The sequence below is a fragment of the Podarcis muralis genome, chromosome 1, assembly GCF_964188315.1.
Source record: "Podarcis muralis chromosome 1, rPodMur119.hap1.1, whole genome shotgun sequence".
Taxonomy (NCBI): Eukaryota; Metazoa; Chordata; class Lepidosauria; order Squamata; family Lacertidae; genus Podarcis; species Podarcis muralis.
The window spans coordinates 115,794,508-115,817,046 of NC_135655.1; the positions used below are offsets into that span (position 1 = coordinate 115,794,508).

Below are 22,539 nucleotides of genomic sequence, written 5' to 3' on the forward strand. Positions count from 1 at the left end.
AAGTGTTTTAAAATATTTATTATATTGGGACAGTAGCAGCTATAGAAGTAGAAATAAGAATATAAAGGATGTTGGGACTGTATTCAGATATCTTTATTCTCTCCTTCCTTTTTATTTATTTTCACTGGAGACTTTGTGTTCATTACTGGATTGTCTCCTGACCCCGGAGAATGCTCCCCCAGACTCTCCTCGTGAACTCTATGAAGTATATTTTGCATTTGCAAGCATATGGGCCTTCGGTGGTGCTTTGTTCCAAGATCAGGTGAGTGGCTGGTTTTGAGGGAAGATAATTTTGGTATTTTCTTCAAGTTTGACAGCAACCATTCCTGCATCACACGGGGTTGGGCTACATGACCCATGAGGTCTTGTACAACTCAACAATTCTATGATTCTATCTTCCAATCAATGGCATGCGGTGAATTTTTTTGTAGGGGAACAGGGCCAGAGGAACCAGCTTGCAAGAGTGATGGGGAAGGCGACATCACATGTGTGACCTCACAGCATCCCAACATCACGTGCATGAGCACTGTGTCTCCCTCCCTAAACCAGGCAGAAGTTTCGTGGGCTTTGGGAAGCAGGCGCCAGGTTTTAATACTTTAATACTCTAATTTACCAGGAACGTTTAGGAGACTAGCCTAGTCCCTGTAGTCCACTGACTGCACCCCACTGCTTCCAATATATTTTCAATAAGAAATGAGACAGGAAAAATAAGCCAGTAATATTTGTATCATTAACTGCAAAATTATGGCCGTGAGAGTGTGTGTTTTTTATACAGTCGTACCTCAGAAGTAGAACGCCTTGCGAGTCAAAAGTTTTGGCTCGCGAATGCCGCAAACCCGGAAGTGAGTGTTCCGGTTTGTGGACATTCTTCAGAACCCGAATGTCCGACGCGGCTTCCGATTGGCTGCAGGAGCTTCCTGCAGCCAATTGGAAGCCGCACCTTGGTTTCCAAATGTTTTAGAAGTCGAACGGACCTCCGGAACAGATTCCGTTCGACTTCCGAGGTATGACTGTATTTACATAAAGATCCAGAAGATCTTACCTTGGCCTAGTTGCTGAAGAACAGTGATGTTCTCCACTTCTACCTTCTGTCACCCCAAAGTGATACATCCAAGATGCCCACCTTCAAATGTGCATTTTAGCAATTATTTTAGAAAATTAATATGCATTCATACATGATTCTGGACACACCACTCCTTTGTGTACTGTAGGGGTCCGAAATCAGAATACACTGTCCATGCCAACAGATAAGGCCTGGACATATTTTTATGTAGCACAGCTGTTCTGCCTTGTTGCTAGTTATTCATGCCCTTTTCTCTGGGTTCTTCCTTGTGGCGATATGTTCTACAGTTTCCATTTCTTACATTTGACACTTGATAAACATTTTTGGCCCTGGGAAACATAATATACACCATAGGGCTTTTCTAATCTCTAGCACCTACCATCCCACAAGCCAACTATCCCACTAACTCCTGCTTCTTACAAGTTCTGAAGGAAAAGCGTCAGACGATCACAGCAAGTTTCTGCCAGCAAGATCACATATCCCTGATATAACTGATCCAACAGGAAGGAACCTTTCTCAGCCTAATGATTCATGACTGTTCTCTCTACAGGGATACAGACCGAGGAAATACTCTGAGCCTCCTGTTTCCAGGGTCTCCTACCAACATCTAGTTAATATTGGCTGTGATAGAAGACTTTTCACCCTAACAACTGATGAAGTAGCTGGCAGATCACTACCCCTTTTGAGTGGATTTAGGCCACTGATTGGCTACCAAGTCTATATTTGTCAGAACAGTGAAATAAGGCAAATGTGTCTCCAGATCCTTGTTTCCCTTCCTTTCTTTAATATCTGAAGATATCTCAAGCTGCTTGGCTTGATTTCTTTAAGATGCAAGCTGAACCCTATCACACCACGGATGCATGTATTGTTAAATGCCAGAACCTGGCTCACCTTTACTGCATCTTTCTGATGTGCTATGTATGGCTTGGAAGAAGGCTTTGAATGTGACAGTAGGTTAGGGTATTCTCCGTATTCTGCGAATGAGGGACTTAGCATGAACCAAATGGCATTTTCGCTTCCAGAAAAACTCTGTGGCCACTTCCTTTTGTTTCTCGTGTAACTCTGTGCTCTCTGGTGTCACCCGAAAGCATGCAGCAACATATGATTATAAAAGAAGAAAGGGCCTTGGTATTTTCATTGTCAGAAAATAGACTGTCAAGGAAACCTCAGGGTTAAAAGGTTACTATCGAATAGTTCCTTGAGTTATTTCCCATAACTTAGATCAGTGATCATAGTTTGGGAGAAAGTCCTTCAGCTCCTGGAGTTTCTAAGCTGTGAGCTTAACATTCCCACTTGGTTTTTTCTTTTCTTTAAGCTTTCCTCTCTGTTTTATAACGGTAAGGAACATAATAAGCTGTCTTTTATTTAAACAGACCATTGGTTCATCTGGCTCACTCTCGTCTACGATGATAGGCACTGGTTATATAATAATAATAATTTATTATTTGTACCCCGCCCATCTGGCTGGGCTTTCCCAGCCACTCTGGGCGGCTTCCAAAAAAATATTAAAATAATCTAATACATCAAACATTAAAAACTTCCCTGAACAGGGCTGCCTTCAGATGTCTTCTAAAAGTCTGGTAGTTGTTGTTCTCCTTGACATCTGCTGGGAGGGTGTTCCACAGGGAGGGTGCCACTACCGAGAAGGCCCTCTGCCTGGTTCCCTGTAACTTGGCTTCTCGCAGTGAGGGAACCGCCAGAAGGCCCTCGGAGCTGGACCTCAGTGTCCGGGTAGAACGATGGGGGTGGAGACGCTCCTTCAGGTATACTGGACCTGGTTCTCCAGATAGCAGTCTTTCCCAGCCCTGCCTGGAAAGGCCAGGGACTCATCCAATGATCTTCTACAGTACATGCAATGCACGTGTTCTGCTGTTGAGCTATGCCCCTTGGTTGTTCTAGTGCTGCTTTAATTGTTTAAAATATTTCTTGAATGCTATTTTGGGTGCCTGCAAAACAGAGCAAGCAACCAAACAGGCAGGCAAGGTAAAGGTAAAGGGACCCCTGACCATTAGGTCCAGTCGTGGCCGACTCTGGGGTTGCGATGCTCATCTCATTTTATTGGCCGAGGGAGCCGGTGTACAGCTTCCGGGTCATGTGGCCAGCATGACTCAGCTACTTCTGGTGAACCAGAGCAGCGCACGGAAATGCCGTTTACCTTCCCGCCAGAGTGGTACCTATTTATCTACTTGCACTTTGACAATTTTGAGCTGCTAGGTTAGCAGGAGCTGGGACCGAGCAACGGGAGCTCACCCCATTGCAGGTTTTGAACCGCTGACCTTCTGATCGGCAAGTCCTAGGCTCTGTGGTTTAACCCACAGCGCCACCCGCGTCCCGCAAGCAAGCAAACCAACAAACAAATAAAATGCTCACAGTCGGGCTAGCACATTTCTCCCCGTGTTTAATGTCTGCCTCCCCTTTGTTCTGTTTTTCAGCTAATTGATTATCGCATGGAGTTTAGTAGATGGTGGATCAAAGAAATGCGAACAATAAAATTTCCTTCCCAAGGGACGGTTTTTGATTACTTCATTGACCCGGATACGAAAAAATTTACTTTGTGGAGTGAGAAAATTCCAGGCACCGAAATAGAAGCAGATGTCCCTCTCCAGGTAGGACAATCCACTGCAATTAGTCATAAGAGAAGCAGCACATATCTGGATAATTACGGCTGGATTAGGGGGAACACAAAGTGCATAACAAGTTGGAGTTCAAGTGTTGCTAATTATCAAAGCAGTGTCACAACACAAGGAATACTGCGCCAGTGGAAAGCGCATTGTTATTACGAAAAGGGTTTTGCTAAAGCAGATTCTGTTTATTGGGTTTTGTCTTGACGCTATAGCTGGGAAGAAGTCCCGAAGATTCCTATAAGTATAGTAATATTTTATCCATGCAGACCTGTGCCAGGGCCTGGCAGACCCAGGAGAAGGATGAGCTTACGGGGAGCGCAGATTGGGAGAGGACGATCCCAGGGATGGGGCCATTGGCCTCTGGGGCCTCCACTATACTGTTGGCACCTGTCTGTCTCAGGAGACAATGGGAGAATGCACCTTCAGAAATAGAATCGAACCATTGGAGAGTTACAGTGCCTACTGTGGCTGTAGAGAATGATATGGGAGAGACATGTTTTGTTGCAGCTGGGGCAGATGAAGGCATCCAGTCTTGCTGCTACAGGTGCACCATGGCGCTTCTTCTCTCTGCATTCTTCACAGCTTAGTGGGGCGGGGAGAGAGAATTGGCCACTAGTAACCCCTTGATTTCCCTCCCATGTTATTTCCACAGTGGGCTCGTCCCACCGCCCACACCAGCTCCTTCCAGGAAGGAGGAGGCATGTGAGAGTGAGGCAATCTCTGTGTGCTCAGAGGGGCAAAGGAAATTCCCAGAGACAGTACCCCTATCGCTTCCGTCAAGAAGGAGTGAGAAACTCAGGCAGAAGAGGGGGAAAGCAACCAGTAGGGAGTGGACGCCTGAGAGAACCTCTCTTCAATATTTAGGGGGAGACAGAGGACCGGAAGAGGTCAATTCAACTTTCCTAAAGCCAGGGTACAGCTTAGCAGTCAATGACCTCAAGAAGCCAGTGAGGCTGGTAATTCCACAGAGGTGTTTTGTTTGAACGGTGCTAGCTGCAGTGTTGCCTTGGTGTGAGCAGAGGCAGTTCCTCGCCTCCTGTGCTGAAGTTCTAGCTCCTGCTCATCCCTATCAATTCTGTTGACACTTTTTCTGCCACCCTTCAACGTTCTCCATGTGCAAGAGAACGGGGAAAACATACTTTTGTCATTACAAATAGCTCAGAATGCTAACCTCAGTTGCCTGGGAGTAAGCCCAAATGAATGCAGGCTGCATACACACCATACATTTAAAGCTCATAACTCTCCCCCCCAAAGAATCCTGGGAATTGTAGTTTGTTAAGGGTGCAGGGAATTGTAGTTCTGTGAGGGGCAAACTACACTGCCCAAAATTTTCTTAGGGGAAGCCAAATGCTGCTTTAAATTGTATAATTGTGTTGAAATGTTCCTGAAGACTTGCAAACACCATTGTTGTAATAATAATAATAATAATAATAATAATAATAATAATAATAATATCTATTCCCCACCCATCTTGCTGCGTTTCCCCAGCCACTCTGGGCAGCTTGCAGAATATATAAATCATAACAAAGCATCAAAAATTAAAAACTTCCAGATACAGGGCTGTCTTCAGATGTCTTCTAAAAGTTGTATAGTTCTTTATCTCCTTGACATCGGAAGGGAAGGAGTTCCACAGGGGGTGGGGCGCCACTGCCGAGAAGGCCATCTGCCTGGAAGTCAAGATAACTCCAAAATTAATTGGTAGTTGTTGCAAGAATGAACTCATATATGTTTATATTCACTTGCTTTGATATATGCTAATTGGCTCACTTTGATGATGTTCTTATCTGTGAACCCTGGGATGCTGGGTTTTTGGCGCAGAAAGGGGAGCTATCTGCAAACTTTGGATAGCTGTCACCTATTATCTCACTGGTCAGGTGAATTGATGGGAAGGTCTGGCCAAACTGACGTATGCTGCTTTGTGTATTAAAAATGTATAAATGTTTGCTTGGGTGTGGACAAGTCATGATGGCATCTCACTGTTCGTTCTGCATCTGCAAAGGCAGTGGGGCTCCTTAGCTTGTGCTGCAAGTACAGTTTTTCTTATAATAAAGCACCCTGGTGTATTTGACATTATTCTTGGGTATCCCTGCACCAAACCACTCCCATGAGCCTACCTTTGGACCAGTGGATCAGGACAGTAATGCAGCCTCAGTAGGATTTATTACTTGAGTAGACATGGTTAGGATTGTAAACAGTGAGGAGCAGATGGATGACTTTGAAGAAACCATTGCTCTCCCTCACCTGTTCATTCACAGAGCAGTCTATCTGCATTTCTCTTTTTATTGTTTGTTGTAAAAAAAAAATCCATTTCTTTTACACCACTGTCTTCTTGAAAAGAAAGCAGAACAGCTTACAACAGCAAAATCAAATCATATTACAACATTAAATTTGTAGCTGCATCAAAAGCAGCAATATAAACACAATATAAGCAGGAATAGCAGCGTAAAAGAGGGGAGTAAACAGCTCTCCCCCTGCCTGCCGCTCTCTCTCTCTCTCTCTCTCTCTCTCTCTCTCTCTCACACACACACACACACACACACACACACCCCAGAGGGGAGAAAATGAAAAAGAGGACATGCTCCCATGCCCTTCCCAAATCTGCTCAGGAAGGTCAGGAGAACCCCCAGAACCCTAAGGTTCATCTGATAATCCCGGTCTTCTTGACCTCTAAGCTCTGTGTGGCAGATGCAGATGCCTTTGGGTTCTCTATTTTGATTTCACATTTCAGAACATAAACACAAGAAACCCACAATGTAGACTAGTGGCGCCAACTTGAATAAAATATTGCGGAGGGGGCCAGGTAAGCCCTGCTCCACATAATCGATCACAAGAAACCATTTGAATGGCAATGCCTATCAACTTTTGGGAGCCCAAGCCCCCTCAAATATTTTATTGGGGGCGTGCATGAAGGGACATTGGCCCCTAGGAGTTGACTCCTATGATAGACATACAGTGGTACCTTGGGTTACAGACACCACTAACCCAGAAATATTACCTCAGGTTAAGAACTTTGCTTCAGGATGAGAACAGAAATCGTGTGGCGGCGGCGCAGTAACAGCAGGAGGCCCCATTAGCTAAAGTAGTACCTCAGGTTAAGAACAGTTTCAGGTTAAGAACAGACCTCCAGAACGAATTAAGTTCTTAACCTGAGGTACCACTGTATATATTTAAAACAACAGATTGGCCAAGACTTTGGAGGATTATGTATACCAAAATTGGAAACCACCATGGTGAATGTTTTTCTGATCCTTTTCAATTGGCAAGCGAAAAAGGGGGGAACACATATTTCCTCCTCTCTGTTCCTTAGTGAATGACATCTTGCCAAATGAACTGGGATGGGGAAAGTGTGGTCCTCCAGATGTGGTTGTACCCCAACTCCCATCAACCACAGTCAGCATAGCTAATGGACATGGATGATGGAAGTACTCTGGCAACAGCTGAAAGGTCACAGCCTCCCTACACATTACAGAAAACCTCTTTCTCCTAAACAGCTGCCAACTGATTGAAATTAGGGGTATTAGGCAAGGACAGAATTTGCTTCCTGGTGGCTGTGGTGGGGTTTTGCTCCTAGTGAAGACAGCCAGTGGTCAACCCTCCCTCCTACCCAGAGTCTCTTCTTATCTGAATTAGTTGCCATGCATTTTTATAATTTGGCTCAAAGAAAAACGCTCAAGGTTGACATGGCCTGGGATTGACAGAACGATAGTTCTTGGGAATCCCTGTTGTCCATTTAAATTTTAATGTTTCTATCATTTGTTCCTCTGTGCAAATTAACGGCCATGGCAGTGTGTTGGGTTTCTTTTCTGAAGTCAAGACTTTAAATTTAATTCAATCGCCTAGATTTACAGCTATTCTATATTTCACAAGGCAGAATCAATAATGTGACTGAAGTGAAGAAGATAAAAATTTATGGTATCTTGCAATTTAATGGTTGAAAAGATGCAATTGGAGAGATCATAAATTGTGAAGGAGTTTATGCTTCATTGCTCCTGATTCAGTGCTTGCTGTTAGGACTTGATTTGTGACTATTCACAAGGTGTGATTAATGGTGTGATCGATGCTTGCTTCAGTGCAGTAAAGCAGTTGTAATGCTCTTCATTAGAATAAATAAAATAAATTGACTGGAGCTTTATAAAAACTGTGTAACATTTAAAATCTAAAATGTCATTTTTTTCCCTGTTACAATTTAGGTTTCTTCAAGGCATTTTCCACCTACAACACATTATTCATTGTCATTCTTCTCTCCCCCCCCCCCACTTCCCCTCTTGGATATTATAGAAATCCATGTGGGTTTGGGTTAGCTTTATGCAAAGCTCACTGAAGAGGGGGAAAAAGAAAAGGAAGGGTAGGATGGAACTGACTGGAGTCTAGGAAATTGTGGTGGCTCTGTTTTGCCATCTTCCCAAGGTGTGTTCTGTTCTCCAAACATTTGAAAGCTGTGAATAACTGTGGCAGGAAACGTCCTATTGTACGGATGATTCTGGAAAAAAGTAGGCAAAATAATAGTTTCCGTTGTTCCTAAACGGAGTGGTTTTCTAATTGGCTCCAAAAAGGAGGCAGTGGAAATATATGAAACATTAAAATAGCATTTCATTATTTTGCAAAATATGGTGATGCTTTATTTTAGCCCATTAAGAAAGGGGAACTATTTTTAAAAATTGAGAACTTAGAAAAGAGGGGAGGCTTGTCTTGGTTTAGAGTTGCTTTTTTATGGATCCAGTAAATATAGACAAGGCCACCAATCAAAAGAAAGTTGGTTCCACTTAGTACCCTTTGACATTTATAAGCTCTAGTTAGCTGCAACATATTTATCCTATTGATTTCAGTGGGACCTAAGCGTAACTTTCTTCCACTGTATTGGGGCCAAGGAGTGGTGAGAGAGGCATATTTATACTATAGATCCCGTGTCAGGTGACTGACAAGTGGGCAGCCTATCTGCCTGTCGTTTGGCCCTCCAGCGGTGGGGAGATAAGGATCTGGCCTGCCAGCCAGAAAAGGTTTCCATCCCTACTTGGGAATTATAGCTGGGGTGGTGGTGAAGGATCCTCTAATAGAGGAGTCTCCTAATTGAACTACATTTCCCAGAATTCTATGGGGAAAGCTAAGCACCTTAACTTAGTATAAAACCAATCTAAGTTGACTGTGTAGTTACAAACTTTAATATTCTTCATAACTTCTTCAGAAGTGCATATATAAAAATATGTCTGAGCAATAGGAAGAAAGTAAACAGTGTTAACCTCATACCCTCTCTTCAGTAAAACCCATCACCTGTGCAAGAATTCTAGTCATAATTTTTTTTTTATCTTCAAGAAAGGTGCAGAGAAAGGTTTCAGGGGAGTTTTCCAAGAATGGTTGGCTCATCGATAGATGAGGTGAAGCCATGAAGCACACATACACACACCCCTCATTTTCTGCAGTGTTGTTGTTGTTGTTACATTTTAATTTATTACCCAGCCTTCCCAAGTCCCACGGTGGATTGCCGCAATTAAAACCAAGTTAAAAAGCAGTCTAAAACAATTTGCAGTCACAAAGATAGGGTGAGTCTTAAAAATATACATCTCAGGTGTCAAAAGCCAGGGTAAATAGGTCAGTTAGTGAATTCTCCTATCCACTTAGTGAATGCCCTCAGGAATGAGACACCACCAACTCCCAATGGAAAGAAGCAGTAAGCAAATGTATTGCTCTTCCTGGTTGTTTGGCTCCTGATTGCCTTTCAGTCCCATCTCTCCGTTCCCAGCTCCTGACCATTGCCCTTCCTTGGTCCAGCCCTCACAATACAACAGCCAGCTTTCTAGATGCTCTGCCTTTGTTAAGAGCTTGTCTGTACATTCAGAAATAACCTGTAGCATATCTATTCTTTGACTGTACCACCTCAAAACACAAGTGGGAACAGAGAGACATAGCTGTCAAATTACAGATTTGAAAATAAGGGATCAGCAGCCAAAATAAGGGATTTTCCAAGGGGCAAAGGTATGTTCAACTTCTGAGCCCCTCCGAGCCAAAGGCAGAAAGCCCGGCCAAGCAGCCAAACGAAGCCTCAAGCGGTGGTTCCCACAGTGCAGCAACCCGGCAAAGGGGATGCAGCAAGGAAAACCACCGTCACCTCTCCGCTGGGAAGCCCTGAGCAAAGGCGAGTCCCCAGGCAACGCGGCCGATTTGATTGGCACAAGGCATGCAAGCTCCACCCCCCAGTCATTCTTAGACACCTTATTGGGTGAGCAACGCAGCCAAGCAACACAGTTGGAGCCTCCCTCCTCCCTGGCAGGGAGGGAGGGAGGGAGAGGAGCTTCTTCCTTTGAAACCCAGGAAATTTAAGGGACATCATCAATCCGGGACAGAAGCGGGACACGGCGCTGGGATAAGGGACTTTCCCACCAAATAAGGGACAGTTGACAGCTATGCAGAGAGAGTATGCATGGGTGCTGCTCTACATTGAAATAGGTAAAAGTGGTGCTGTGGTCTTGCTGATCAGAAGGTTGGCAGTTATCGAATGGAGCTATTCTGCCTTTAAAAAAAAAAAAATCTGTTAGGATCTTACGCCATGCCACCTCCGGGACTTCCCTGACTGATTTTTTATTAGGTGGGTTAGTGGGTGTGAGGACACCTGCAACTGGTATACGGAAGCCCTCGCTACACCCTTTTTACCAGATATTCTGCGGCCTCTCTATCAGGATACAAGCGAAGAAGGGGGAGCGTGGCTGGTAGGGAGACAGGCATAGGGGCTAGGGAATACAATGGATTACTTTCCAGGTATACTTTTTGCGGCTTGCTGACCAACAGAACCACTGTTGGTTCCGGCATCCTTCCTGGAGCTGCCAGACTTGTAATTTCTGGAGTTCCGAAAGAAAGGTTTGGCCCAAAAGCACCTCACATAGGAGTGAGAGCCGGAACAACTGGGCACCACAGTTCAAGAAGGACACTGACAAACTGGAACGTGTCCAGAGGAGGGCAACCAAAATGGTCAAAGGCCTGGAAACGATGCCTTATGAGGAACGGCTAAGGGAGCTGGGCATGTTTAGCCTGGAGAAGAGGAGGTTAAGGGGTGATATGATAGCCATGTTCAAATTTATAAAAGGATGTCATATAGAGGAGGGAGAAAGGTTGTTTTCTGCTGCTCCAGAGAAGCGGACACGGAGCAATGGATCCAAACTACAAGAAAGAAGATTCCACCTAAACATTAGGAAGAACTTCCTGACAGTAAGAGCTGTTCGACAGTGGAATTTGCTGCCAAGGAGTGTGGTGGAGTCTCCTTCTTTTGAGGTCTTTAAGCAGAGGGTTGACAACCATATGTCAGGAGTGCTCTGATGGTGTTTCCTGCTTGGCAGGGGGTTGGACTCGATGGCCCTTGTGGTCTATTCCAACTCTATGATTCTATGATTCTAACAACGCTCGCACTCGCGAGATTAGCGGCATTTCTCCCTGTTAAAGGCTCCATTGTTACAGGCTTCCTGCAAACCCCGCGGGCCACCTTTTGGGTGGGCTTTTGCGTTTTTGTGGGGTCAGCCGCCTTCTCCACCTGGGGGGTGACCCGCAGCATAGACTGAAACCACCACTCACCGAGGAGGTATGGTAAGCATCCATTCTGACCATATATACAAGCCACTAATTATATAGAAAAGCAGGAGTCATAGAGTTGGAGAGGAGCTTATAGGCCACATTCCAAACTCCTGCTTGGTGCATGAAATTTAGAGCTAAAACAATCCTCAATAGATGGTTGTCCAGTCTACTGGAAAACCTCCACCAATTCAAGGTAATAATTGGTTCTGTTGTTGAACTATAGGCACTGTCAAAAAGTGTCTTCTAATGCTCAACCAAAATATTATGCCCATATAAAGCTGTTTGCCACAAAAATCTGTATTGCATTTTGTTATGTACTGAGTTGAATAGGATCCAAAATGCAGCAGTCTATTGGTCCTAGAACAATAGGATTCAGAATGCAGCAGTCTAACTGGTCCTAGGAAAATGCAGCAAGTCTGCAGGAGCCACCCAATCCGGCTCCAGATGGAAGTGAATCCACAACCTGATTGGCCTACAGGAGAATTCCGGAATTAGCCAATCATGTGCAGCCCATTGTGTAAATAATGTATATAAAGCAGATACTTTGAGGGGACATTCATTCCTCCTCACCACTATGAGCTGAATAAAGAGCATGAAATCCACTCTCGACTCTGAGTATATTTCACATTTTGACTGCCAACAGTCTACCACCAGGTTTCCCAAACGGGTCTCCAGCTGTTTTTGGACTACAATTCCCATCTTCCCTGGCCATTGGTCCTGCTAGCTCAGGATGATGGGAGTTGTAGTTCAGAGACAGTTGAATACCCAAGTCTGGGAAACCCTGGTCTACCCACTTGGAATCTGAACTCACAAATTTGTTCCCTTTTCTCTGCATTTGAGTATTTTTTACTACTATTATCCCCCCCAGTGAAGTGATTCTATTGCATGTAAAGCAATATAGGCAAAGGAGACCTAGATAGTTTTTCTTCAGTGATAAGTGTTACCTGTGCAGCCTCATTATTACTTTCAGCCAGCCCTGTGATACTCACCTTTCTTAGGCATATAGTTTTCCAAATTCTCAACATATCCCTTGATCAGCTTAGTGATATGTTGAAAAATAAAGGATATAGCACATGGTGGGCTCTGTGTGTTGGGAGGTGAGGGGGAAGCATCCTATTCTCTGTGTCTGTCCACGGGTTCCTTCTAGATCCCTCGCAGTTCATTAGGAGGTTGCTCAATTTATTAGAAACCAATCATGCATTCATACATTCTTCCATCTGAAGTGCACTTTTAAATGTTAGACTATACACTAATCAAGTTGAACATGATAATGAGAGCACGTTCACATTGTTAAGGTAAATGATCCAATGCACTCATAGTGAAGACTTATTTGAACTACAATTGGAGCTTTTCATTGCAATATTGAACATTCTGGGGAACTTGGAGTGCGTTGTTTGGTGGCTGACTTGCAAATGCCTGATTATCATTATCTTGCTGGCGGTGGGTTGGCCATTTCACTCCTGCTTTCGGTTGCTTTTCTAGGAGTCATTAGAATTTTATGGCAAATTGGGAACTGGATTCTAGATGTTATGAATATTAATGCTCTTCCTTTTCTTACAAAGGCAGACACAAATATTTATTTATTTACGGCACAATCCTATAGATCGTTGCTCAGAGCTAAATCCTATTTTCAGTGGGGCTTGCTCCTGGGAAAGTGGGTATGGTGTCACAGGCTTGTTTCTTTATTTCTATTGATTAATAATCTGCTTCACTGTATAGAGCAAAGGTAGATTGTTTACATTTTTACATCTTCATATTTAAAGCAACAAGAACAAGATGCCTTCTTAAGAGGGAAGGGGTAAATGCACCTGCTTTGCCAACTCCTAGGGGCCAAGGCTGCCCCCCCCAAAGTGGATGGAAATTGCCATTCTAGTGGACCACGTTATGTGATTGATTAGGTGGGGTTGGGAATACCTGCCCCTCCCCCAATATTTTATTCAAGTTGGCAACCCTGTGGCAGACAACTGCCATTTTAAAGGTAAAGGTAAAGGTACCCCTGCCCGTACGGGCCAGTCTTGCCAGACTCTAGGGTTGTGCGCTCCTCTTACTCTATAGGCCGGGGGCCAGCGCTGTCCGCAGACACTTCCGGGTCACGTGGCCAGTGTGACAAGCTGCAGCCAGCGCAGCACACGGAAACGCCGTTTACCTTCCCGCTAGTAAGGTACTTTTACTTTCTGGATTATGGAGAAAGCTAGAGAGTTCCAGAAAGACATCTACTTCTGCTTCATTGACTATGCAAAAGCCTTTGACTGTGTCGACCACAGCAAACTATGGCAAGTTCTTAAAGAAATGGGAGTGCCTGATCACCTCATCTGTCTCCTGAGAAATCTCTATGTGGGACAAGAAGCTACAGTTAGAACTGGATATGGAACAACTGATTGGTTCAAAATTGGGAAAGGAGTACGACAAGGCTGTATTTTGTCTCCCTGCTTATTTAATTTATATGCAGAATACATCATGCGAAAGGCTGGGCTGGATGAATCCCAAGCTGGAATTAAGATTCCCGGAAAAAATATCAACAACCTCAGATATGCAGATGACACAACCTTGATGGCAGAAAGTGAGGAGGAATTAAAGAACCTTTTAATGTATGGAAGTGAGAGCTGGACCATAAAGAAGGCTGATCACCGAAGAATTGATGCTTTTGAATTATGGTGCTGGAGAAGACTCTTGAGAGTCCCATGGACTGCAAGAAGATCAAACACATCCATTCTTAAGGAAATCAGCCCTGAGTGCTCACTGGAAGGACAGATCGTGAAGCTGAGGCTCCAGTACTTTGGCCACCTCATGAGAAGAGAAGACTCCCTGGAGAAGACACTGATGCTGGGAAAGATGGAGGGCACAAGGAGAAGGGGGTGACAGAGGACGAGATGGTTGGATAGTGTTTTCGAGGTTACCAGCATGAGTTTGACCAAACTGCGAGAGGTAGTGGAGGACAGAGGTGCCTGGCGTGCTCTGGTCCATGGGGTCACGAAGAGTCGGACACGACTAAACGACTAAACAACAACAACAGTAAGCGGTCCCTATTTATCTACTTGCACCCGGGGGTGCTTTCGAACTGCTAGGTTGGCAGGCGCTGGGACCGAGCAACGGGAGCGCACCCCGCCGCGGGGATTCGAACCGCCGACCTGACGATCGGCAAGTCCTAGGCACTGAGGTTTTACCCACAGCGCCACCCGCGTCCCTAACTGCCATTTTAGGCCCTCAAAATTCAGTACCCAATCTGATGTGGTCTTGGGCATTGTATTTGGGGGGGATTTAAGATGTCGTTCACATGCTATCAATGGCCTGGAGCCGAAAAGGAGCTCATCTCATATTTTAAAGCCCTACCCACTGCCAGGTGTCTCAGGATTGGTCAGGCATAGATAGAGTGTGCGCAAGTGAGTTGAGGGTGTTGGCTGTTGTAGTGCCAAGCCAAAGAGACGTGAAGCAGGGCCTCCATCCAGCTCTCCCTCTGTTGGCCCCAGTCACTTACACACACGGCAGGTCGTAATTTAAAATAATAGTCACGTTCCGCCTCAGTTCAAGAATGATTGGCAGTGGATGGTGCCATCTTAGATCCTCAGAATGCACTGACCAGTATGGCATTGACATCACACCGATCATTGCATTTGGGGTGGTGTGGGGTTCAAGATTGTGACCAATTGTTGCTGACTCCCTCAAGCTTAGGTTCTGAAATCTCTATCCTACCACGTCAAGAGTATTGCAATCTGAGCTTGTAGTTCTGGATTTATGGGTGGCAAGAGATTTGAAGAACCCACCGGCAGTTGCAGCCTGCATGGTGCACTCAGTGCCTAGTTTTTGCTGAGCAAAAGGCCGATGAAGAGACACAAGGAAGGGAAAGGCCTTGTGGACTGCTGCCAGGGAAGTTTCAGTTCAAACAATGGAGGTGCAGCAATATCAAGAGATCTTTTAAATGCACTGCTCCACGTGCTTTTTCTTAGCCTTCCCCCCCTTGGAGTTAGCTGCCTTTCGAATTAGGATTTCTAGATTTTTACTTCTCGGTTGGGGGGAAACGCAGCGCTGTGGGGCTTACTTAGAACAACATCAGTCAACTTGGGGCTACGTCGTGTCTTCTCCTCCTATGGAGCGTTTAGTGGAGGAAGGAAAAGAGCCAGGGAGCATTAGATGAAAGGGGGATCATCTTAGTCCAAGGAGAGAAGACAGGAAGTGTGTAAAAGACTCACTTCGGCCCCACAGTTGTAGTGTGGGCAAATGGACGGAAGGCATTTTGAGGCTGGGGAAAATAAGGGAGAAATAAGATGGGCTTTCATGATGTCTCTTCTCTTCTCCCAGATCTACACACCCTGTACACAAACACACAAACTCTCTGTTTTTGTTTCTCTCCATTTCTCACTTTTCCAATCTTCAGTTCTTCGCCTTTCCACCTCAGTTTGCAATTTCTTAAAAAATGCCCTCCTGAAAACGTACCAGCATTTCAGTGTGAATTTTTCCTAATACAGTGGTGCCCCGCAAGACGAAATTAATTCGTTCCGCAATTTTTGTCGTCTAGCGAATTTTTCGTCTTGCGAAGCACGAAATCCCATAGGAATGCATTGAAAATCAATTAATGCGTTCCTATGGTCAAAAAAAGTCCAAACAAAGCCAAATTTGGTACAACAACAGTTTATTAACTGCTCTTTAAAGTCACACATACTGTAAAGAGCAGTTCAAAAATTGAAGGAAAAATAAATTAACTTTATAAACAAAACATGTCTTTGTTTTTAGACAAAGAAAACAAAGTCGCGAGACGTTTTCGTCTTGCGAAGCAAGCCCATAGGGGAAATTCGTCTTGCGAGGCAAATCGAAAATGGAAAAACCTTTCGTCTAGCGAGTTTTTTGTCTTGCGAGGCATTCGTCTTGCGAGGTACCACTGTATACCGATTTTTGTATGCAGTTTATGCCTGATAGCATGCATTTTCATGTTATTTTTGCTAATAACACAAGGGCCGATGAGCTGATACTGAATCCTGAAAAGACAGGAGTGTTTTGTGTCCTAAGTTCTCATATCTGGGAGCTGGGGAGGTGGCCTGCCCTGGATGGGGTTGCACTCCCTTAGCAGAAAAGGCTGACAGTTTGGAGGGTGCTCTGTCACTGGAAGCTCAGGTGGGTCTGTGGCTAGGAATGCCTTTTTTTCAGTTCTGGCTTTTCGGTTCAGCCACAGACCCTTTTTGGACAGAGATGACTTGGCCACTGTACTCCATGCTCTGGTACATTCGTGATTGGATTACTGCAATGCACTCTATGTGGGACTGCCCTTGAAGATGACTCAGGCCAAAATGTAGCAGCCAGATTACTGGCCTGGGTTCTGTTTCGATCTCATAGGTAAAGGTAAAGGGACCCCTGACCATTAGGTCCAGTTGTGGCCAACTCTGGGGTTGCGGCACTCATCTTGCTTTATTGGCCGAGGGAGCCAGTGGCCAGCATGAGTAAGCTGCTTCTGGCGAACCAGAGCAGCACACAGAAACGCTGTTTACCTTCCCGCTGGAGCGGTACCTATTTATTTACTTGCACTTTGACGTGCTTTCGAACTGCTACGTTAGCAGGAGCAGGGACCGATTAACGGGAGCTAACCCCGTTGCGGGGATTCGAACCGCCGACCTTCTGATCGGTAAGTCCTAGGCTCTGTGGTTTAACCCACAGCGCCACCCACGTCCCTCTAACGAGAACTCTAATCAGGGTTAAAACAAATGGAAAGAATTGCAAACTGTCTCACTCTTTGATCTATCTAAGAACAATTCGAACCGCCGACCTTCTGATTGGCAAGTCCTAGGCTCTGTAGTTTAACCCACAGTGCCACCCACATCCCTTCAATCTCATACAACTCCCCTTTTAATGGAAGCTGCACTGGCTGCCAACTCAAGGAGAACTGACTCATAATTGAAGTCAAAGTCAAACCCAGATCTGATACATTTGCAATGGTTTGGTTTCCTTTGCTTACATACAGTAATTTAGGGCGGCCATACATCCAGAATTTCCCGAATAATACGGGAATTATTACTATTTTTTCAACAACTTTTGTGTCCGAATTTTCACTTGAAATATGGCAATCCTACAGCAACACCTCTTCCAGTGTTTTAAAGCTATCTGCTCCATACGCTGGTTTTTGAAAAGACCCCTTGGGATAGCATGCTTAGTATTTGTTAACCTACCCACTGTCTCTGTAACCTCCTTTATGTACTTAATTCAACTAAAAAAACGGGAAATCTGTGTTACTTATTTGTTATTGTTGACTTTTTATTATATGCTTCTGAAAACCCATAGATACACACACAAAGAGCAACTGAGAGAACCAACATAAATGGAGAAATCCTTTCATCCCTACTCTCAGCCAGTAGGAACATTTGGTTCCATCTTTTTTGGTTCAATGCTTTTAAATGGGCCTTGAGAATCAATTTGTTTAGATCTGCTTTTAGCCGAGATACTGGACTGTTTTGTAAATATTATTTAATTGCTTAAACTGCTTCTGATTTCCTTTTAATTGGTTTAACGTTGATTCTGTGAGTGCTGCGCTATAACCCACAACATTTTTAAACTGCCATTTTGTTTGTTACTGTAGTGAGATGTCTTCTAAGTCCCCTGCCCTCCGTTTTTATTTATATATGTAAACCACCTCGTAACTCTTTTGCCCTAAAAGCGGCATAGAAATAACTAGAAATAAACGAAGAATAAGTAGTTGAAATGAGTTGCAACCCTATCCGAAGACCACACTCGTGTCACAACAAAATAGCTCGCTCCTAAGTAGAGCTTGTGCCTGAGTGTTTCCAAGCTCTAACCTTAATCAAACCGCACAACGTTTCTGTGATACAATTAAGTAATAATATGTCCATTTTCCAGTTGGCTAAACTAAGCACAGATAAGTTAATTAACTTACCCAAGAGACTACACAGTATCAATTAATCACTAAAGTAGAAACTGCATCCAGAATCACAATTAATTATAGCCTTGCTCTGATTGTTATTAGACTTTCTTCACTATAGTGCAAGCGTTTCTCTTCGCAACACCAGAACGAGTGTATTCACACGTCATACACACCAGAGACAGCCGCTGAAAAACTCTTGAAGCTTAGCGATTGATTCAATATGCAGTAGGCATATTTCACTTCAAGAATCCACATTTTTCTATCTGCCTCCTCGGGTTCTTTGTGGGCTTGTAAAAATGACAGTCCATTATGGACCTGTACTTTATTTTTCATTTGGAACCTTGTAGAGAGAGCGATCTTCCTCCCACCCTCTCACCACCTCACCAGATTCTCACATTATCTCCTATACAAGCTGACTTCATACTTCATTTCTGCCATTGATATGCCTATTTTCTGCAGTGTGAATGAACTGCCTGGGGTGATAAATATTAAAGTATATCTGCAATTACATTTTCAAAAGAAATTGGGCCTTTTTTGTGAATAAAATTATTGCTGCCATATTTACTCAGTTTCCCAATTTTAATTCTGATATCCTTGGGTAGAATTTTCGGTCCAACTTATTGGCAAAAGCAATTCAACATCATTTCTCTTCATTTATGTCCATGTTATATTATTTCAGCATAATCATATGGTAGCGCTATGACTTATGTTTATAGCATGTCATTTATATTTGAAAATGTGAATATAGACATTGCAATAATTCTCATATTACATTTCACTGTATTTTAAGTGACAGCAAAATGCAGTATTCCACCACATTGAGTTACAAATGCTATATAATGTAATCTTGCTAAAACAGCTATTTAGCTTCTGATCTTTGCAGTGTCAAAAATCATTCATTGTTATTACAAAATTAAGATTATGACAAGTATAAAGTCTGAGTAACTGTTATATATTTCCACTTGTTTAATCTTAATGTATAAATTCACTTTTCTGTCACCTAAATTGAAGTATAAAAACAATTACATTGATTTACATTGCGAAAGAGCACTCTTAACTGCATAACATATATCTTTCCCCCTTGTCTCTAAAATGCATATACCTCTTTGCCTTGTCTGAGGGAACAGACAGTCTTGATTCATACATCCGAGACCATTCGCTTGAGATATTTTGTGGATTTGCTTTTGGAGAAGGGTCAGCCAATTATGCTTGTGGGAAATGCTGGAGTTGGAAAAACCATTCTCATGTCGGACAAGTTTAGCAAGCTCTCAGAAGATTATATGGTGGCTAAAGTCCCCTTCAATTATTACACAACATCTGCTATGCTTCAGCGTATGTAACTACCATCATTTTACCTCCTCCTTTAATATTCTGTCTTTACAGCGGCGCAACTTCAAAATTGAAAAACCATGCCATTTCACCGCAGACCTGGGAATTAAGTAGTAGTAGTAGTAGTAGTAGTAGTAGTAGTAATAATAATAATAATAATAATAATAATAATAATAATTTATTATTTATACCCTGCCCATCTGGCTGGGTTTCCCCAGCAACTCTGGGCAGCTCCCAAGAGAATATAAAAAATGTGATAAAACACCACACATTAAAAACTTCCCTAAACAGGGCTGCCATCAGATGTCTACTAAAAGTCAGATAGTTGTTTATTTCCTTGACTTCTGAAGGGAGGGCGTTCCACAGGGCGGGCACCACTACCGAGAAGGCCCTCTGCCTGGTTCCCTGTAATCTCACATCTCGCAATGAGGGAATCACCAGAAGGCCCTCGGGGCTGGACCTTAGTGTCCAGGCTGAATGATATCCTTGAGGTATACTGGGCCAAGGCCATTTAGGGCTTTAAAAGTCAGCACCAACACTTCAAACTGTGCTCAGAATTGTACTGGGAGCCAGTGTAGGTCTTTCAGGACCGGTGTTATGTGGTCTTGGCGGTACTAAGATTACAGCACACCATTTGTCAGAAAAAGCAAAAAAATAAACAAATGCTGGAGGATCGGTCATGGATCCCCTGTGTGGTTTAGTGCTTCCAGTTCCAGGTCTTATTTATTTATTTATTTAGACCTAGATGCATCAACACGGTCTATTTTGTGTGTGTAGTGTCTGCCTTCTGTTGTTTTACCACAACCCCCATTACCTCTTGTCTTTGGCTATGCTGGTTGAGGCTGATGGGAGTTGGGAAAACACCACTCTCTGAAAGGAGAGACTGTTTTAGGGTAGCATGACTGGTTTGGCTACACTGGGCATCAGCGCCACAGGCGGTACCACAACAATTGTGAACTCAAGAGGCAGGGGGAGCCGCTGAAATTTGAGCCGCACTGAGTCCACCACTGCTGGAAGGCACCACATTGGCTACTCCCAATATAGGCCCTCAGCCACAAAGTCTGTCGTTTCTGCCTGGCAGCTCAGAATAAATTTCATTCACGTACTTCAGGGGTTTTAGATCCTCTGAGCCTTCGACATGTGAAAGCGTACATGAATAAGCTCTATATATGACGATAATGATCTGTTTGAGCGCGCTAGGTATTTGAACTCTTTGCCTTTTCCTACAGCTGCGCTTCAACTATTGTTCTCATGCAACTTCTGTTCTCTTCGCAGGTGTTCTTGAAAGGTCCTTGGAAAAGAAAGCTGGCAGAAATTATGCTCCTCCAGGCATGAGAAAATTAATTTACTTCATTGACGATCTTAATATGCCTGAGGTGGATGCCTATGGGACTGTCCAGCCTCATACTTTAATTAGACAGCACCTCGACTATAGTCATTGGTAAACTTTTTTTTTTTTTTGTTAAGTTTAAAGTAATACATATATGCATATTTGGAAATATTAAATGATTTCTAGCTTGACTAGTATGACTATGAACTGATGAGTAAAGAAAATAGCATAGCATATATTCATGAGTAGGAACCCTTATTTTGCTTATCTTCTGCTGGGGAAATCTTCAATATTTGCACTGGTAGATGCTCTATATATGGGGAGCCAACCATCAATGGAAGAGCATGACAAAATGATTGCAAAATTTTGGGGATGCAGTTGCTGCTTACCTTAGTAGGTATTGCCAAGAAGTACAGCTAGAAAAGGAACGTGGGGGGTGCTGTGGTCTAAACCACAGAGCCTAGGGCTTGTCGATCAGAAGGTTGGCGGTTCGAATCCCCGCAACGGGGTGAGCTCGTTGCTCGGTCCCTGCTCCTGCCAACCTAGCAGTTCAAAAGCACGTCAAAGTGCAAGTAGATAAATAGGTACCGCTCCGGCAGGAAGGTAGACAGCGTTTCCATGCGCTACTCTGGTTCGCCAGAAGTGAACCTCCGGAACGAATTAAGTACATAACCAGAGGTACCACTGTATTGTCTACCCTGATTAACGTGGGATCTGCAAGGTCTCAGGCAGACGCTTATCTTCCTCATTACCTGTTACCTGATTTTGACTGGGTGAATGAGTTCACAGTAACCCTGAACCACATCCAGCCCCTTTCCAAGCGCAGAACTGCATCTGCTGCACTTGTCGAAATTGGTTACGGCATCTCAATAGCCTTGTTAAAGGGATGCCAACATTGGAAATTCTCGCCTCCATACAGGAGATACTTGAACACTACTGTCATAATTTGATGAGAGAAGGCCAAATTTAGGTCCTGTCAGTCTTCAGAGTTGCTTAAGAGACTGAGAATTATAGGAATCTTGTGTTAAGAGAGCAGGGACAAAAGAAAGGTTTTCAGATCTTTTAACAGAGGGCTACATAATCAGACTTTCTTCCAGCAGCCTTCAGTGTGAAGATCTGTCAATAGGGATCTCAAACTGTGAATATACAATTGAGTTTTATTATCTCTTTGTTATTTTGTAACTACATAGGTATGACAGACAGAAACTGATTTTGAAAGAAATTCACAATTGTCAGTATGTCACGTGCATGAATCCCACGGCTGGAAGTTTTTCAGTAAATCAGCGTCTTCAGGTAGGTTGCCATAAGTGCCAAATGTTAGCTGCCTATTCCTCCCTCTTCTTCCCCAGAATAATATTAAAGTGATTTTAATTTCAGCAAAAGAGAAAATCATTAACTTTATTGTGTGCACTGGTGTTTACACCTCTGGAGATAGAGTTTTTGGGGGTTTATGTGTGTTAAAAATACTCAAGCACAGCTTTTCTCTGCTTTCTCATAATAATACTAATAAATAATGATACGTGAATCGTTGGACTAGATACAGAGCTAAATAACATGATCAGGAATGAGCACAACTAGGTCCATTCACACATAAGCACTCATTGGAAATAGCTTCCTAATCTGCAAAAGTATCCTCTGAATGTGAATGGATGCCTGACTTGAATAAGCCAGGTGAAGTATTTTGTGATGAAGTGAAAACCAGCACGAATGAAACAAAATTAAAAGCACAGGAGGATCACTAGGTGAAATATACTTGGAGTCGAGAGTGGATTTC

At 43.6% G+C, this 22,539-nt stretch overlaps 1 protein-coding gene across 1 annotated transcript in view; it reads left to right on the top strand.

The window, feature by feature from the left end:
- The window catches only part of LOC114584578 (dynein beta chain, ciliary-like), a 253,572-nt gene that overhangs the window by 109,889 nt on the left and 121,144 nt on the right, over positions 1-22,539 (top strand). The window contains exons 45-49 of the mRNA XM_028706567.2: positions 131-262; positions 3,496-3,669; positions 19,234-19,438; positions 20,711-20,876; positions 21,956-22,058. Coding sequence (XP_028562400.2) covers positions 131-262; positions 3,496-3,669; positions 19,234-19,438; positions 20,711-20,876; positions 21,956-22,058 — 780 coding nt within the window. The remainder of the gene's footprint in view (positions 1-130; positions 263-3,495; positions 3,670-19,233; positions 19,439-20,710; positions 20,877-21,955; positions 22,059-22,539) is intronic.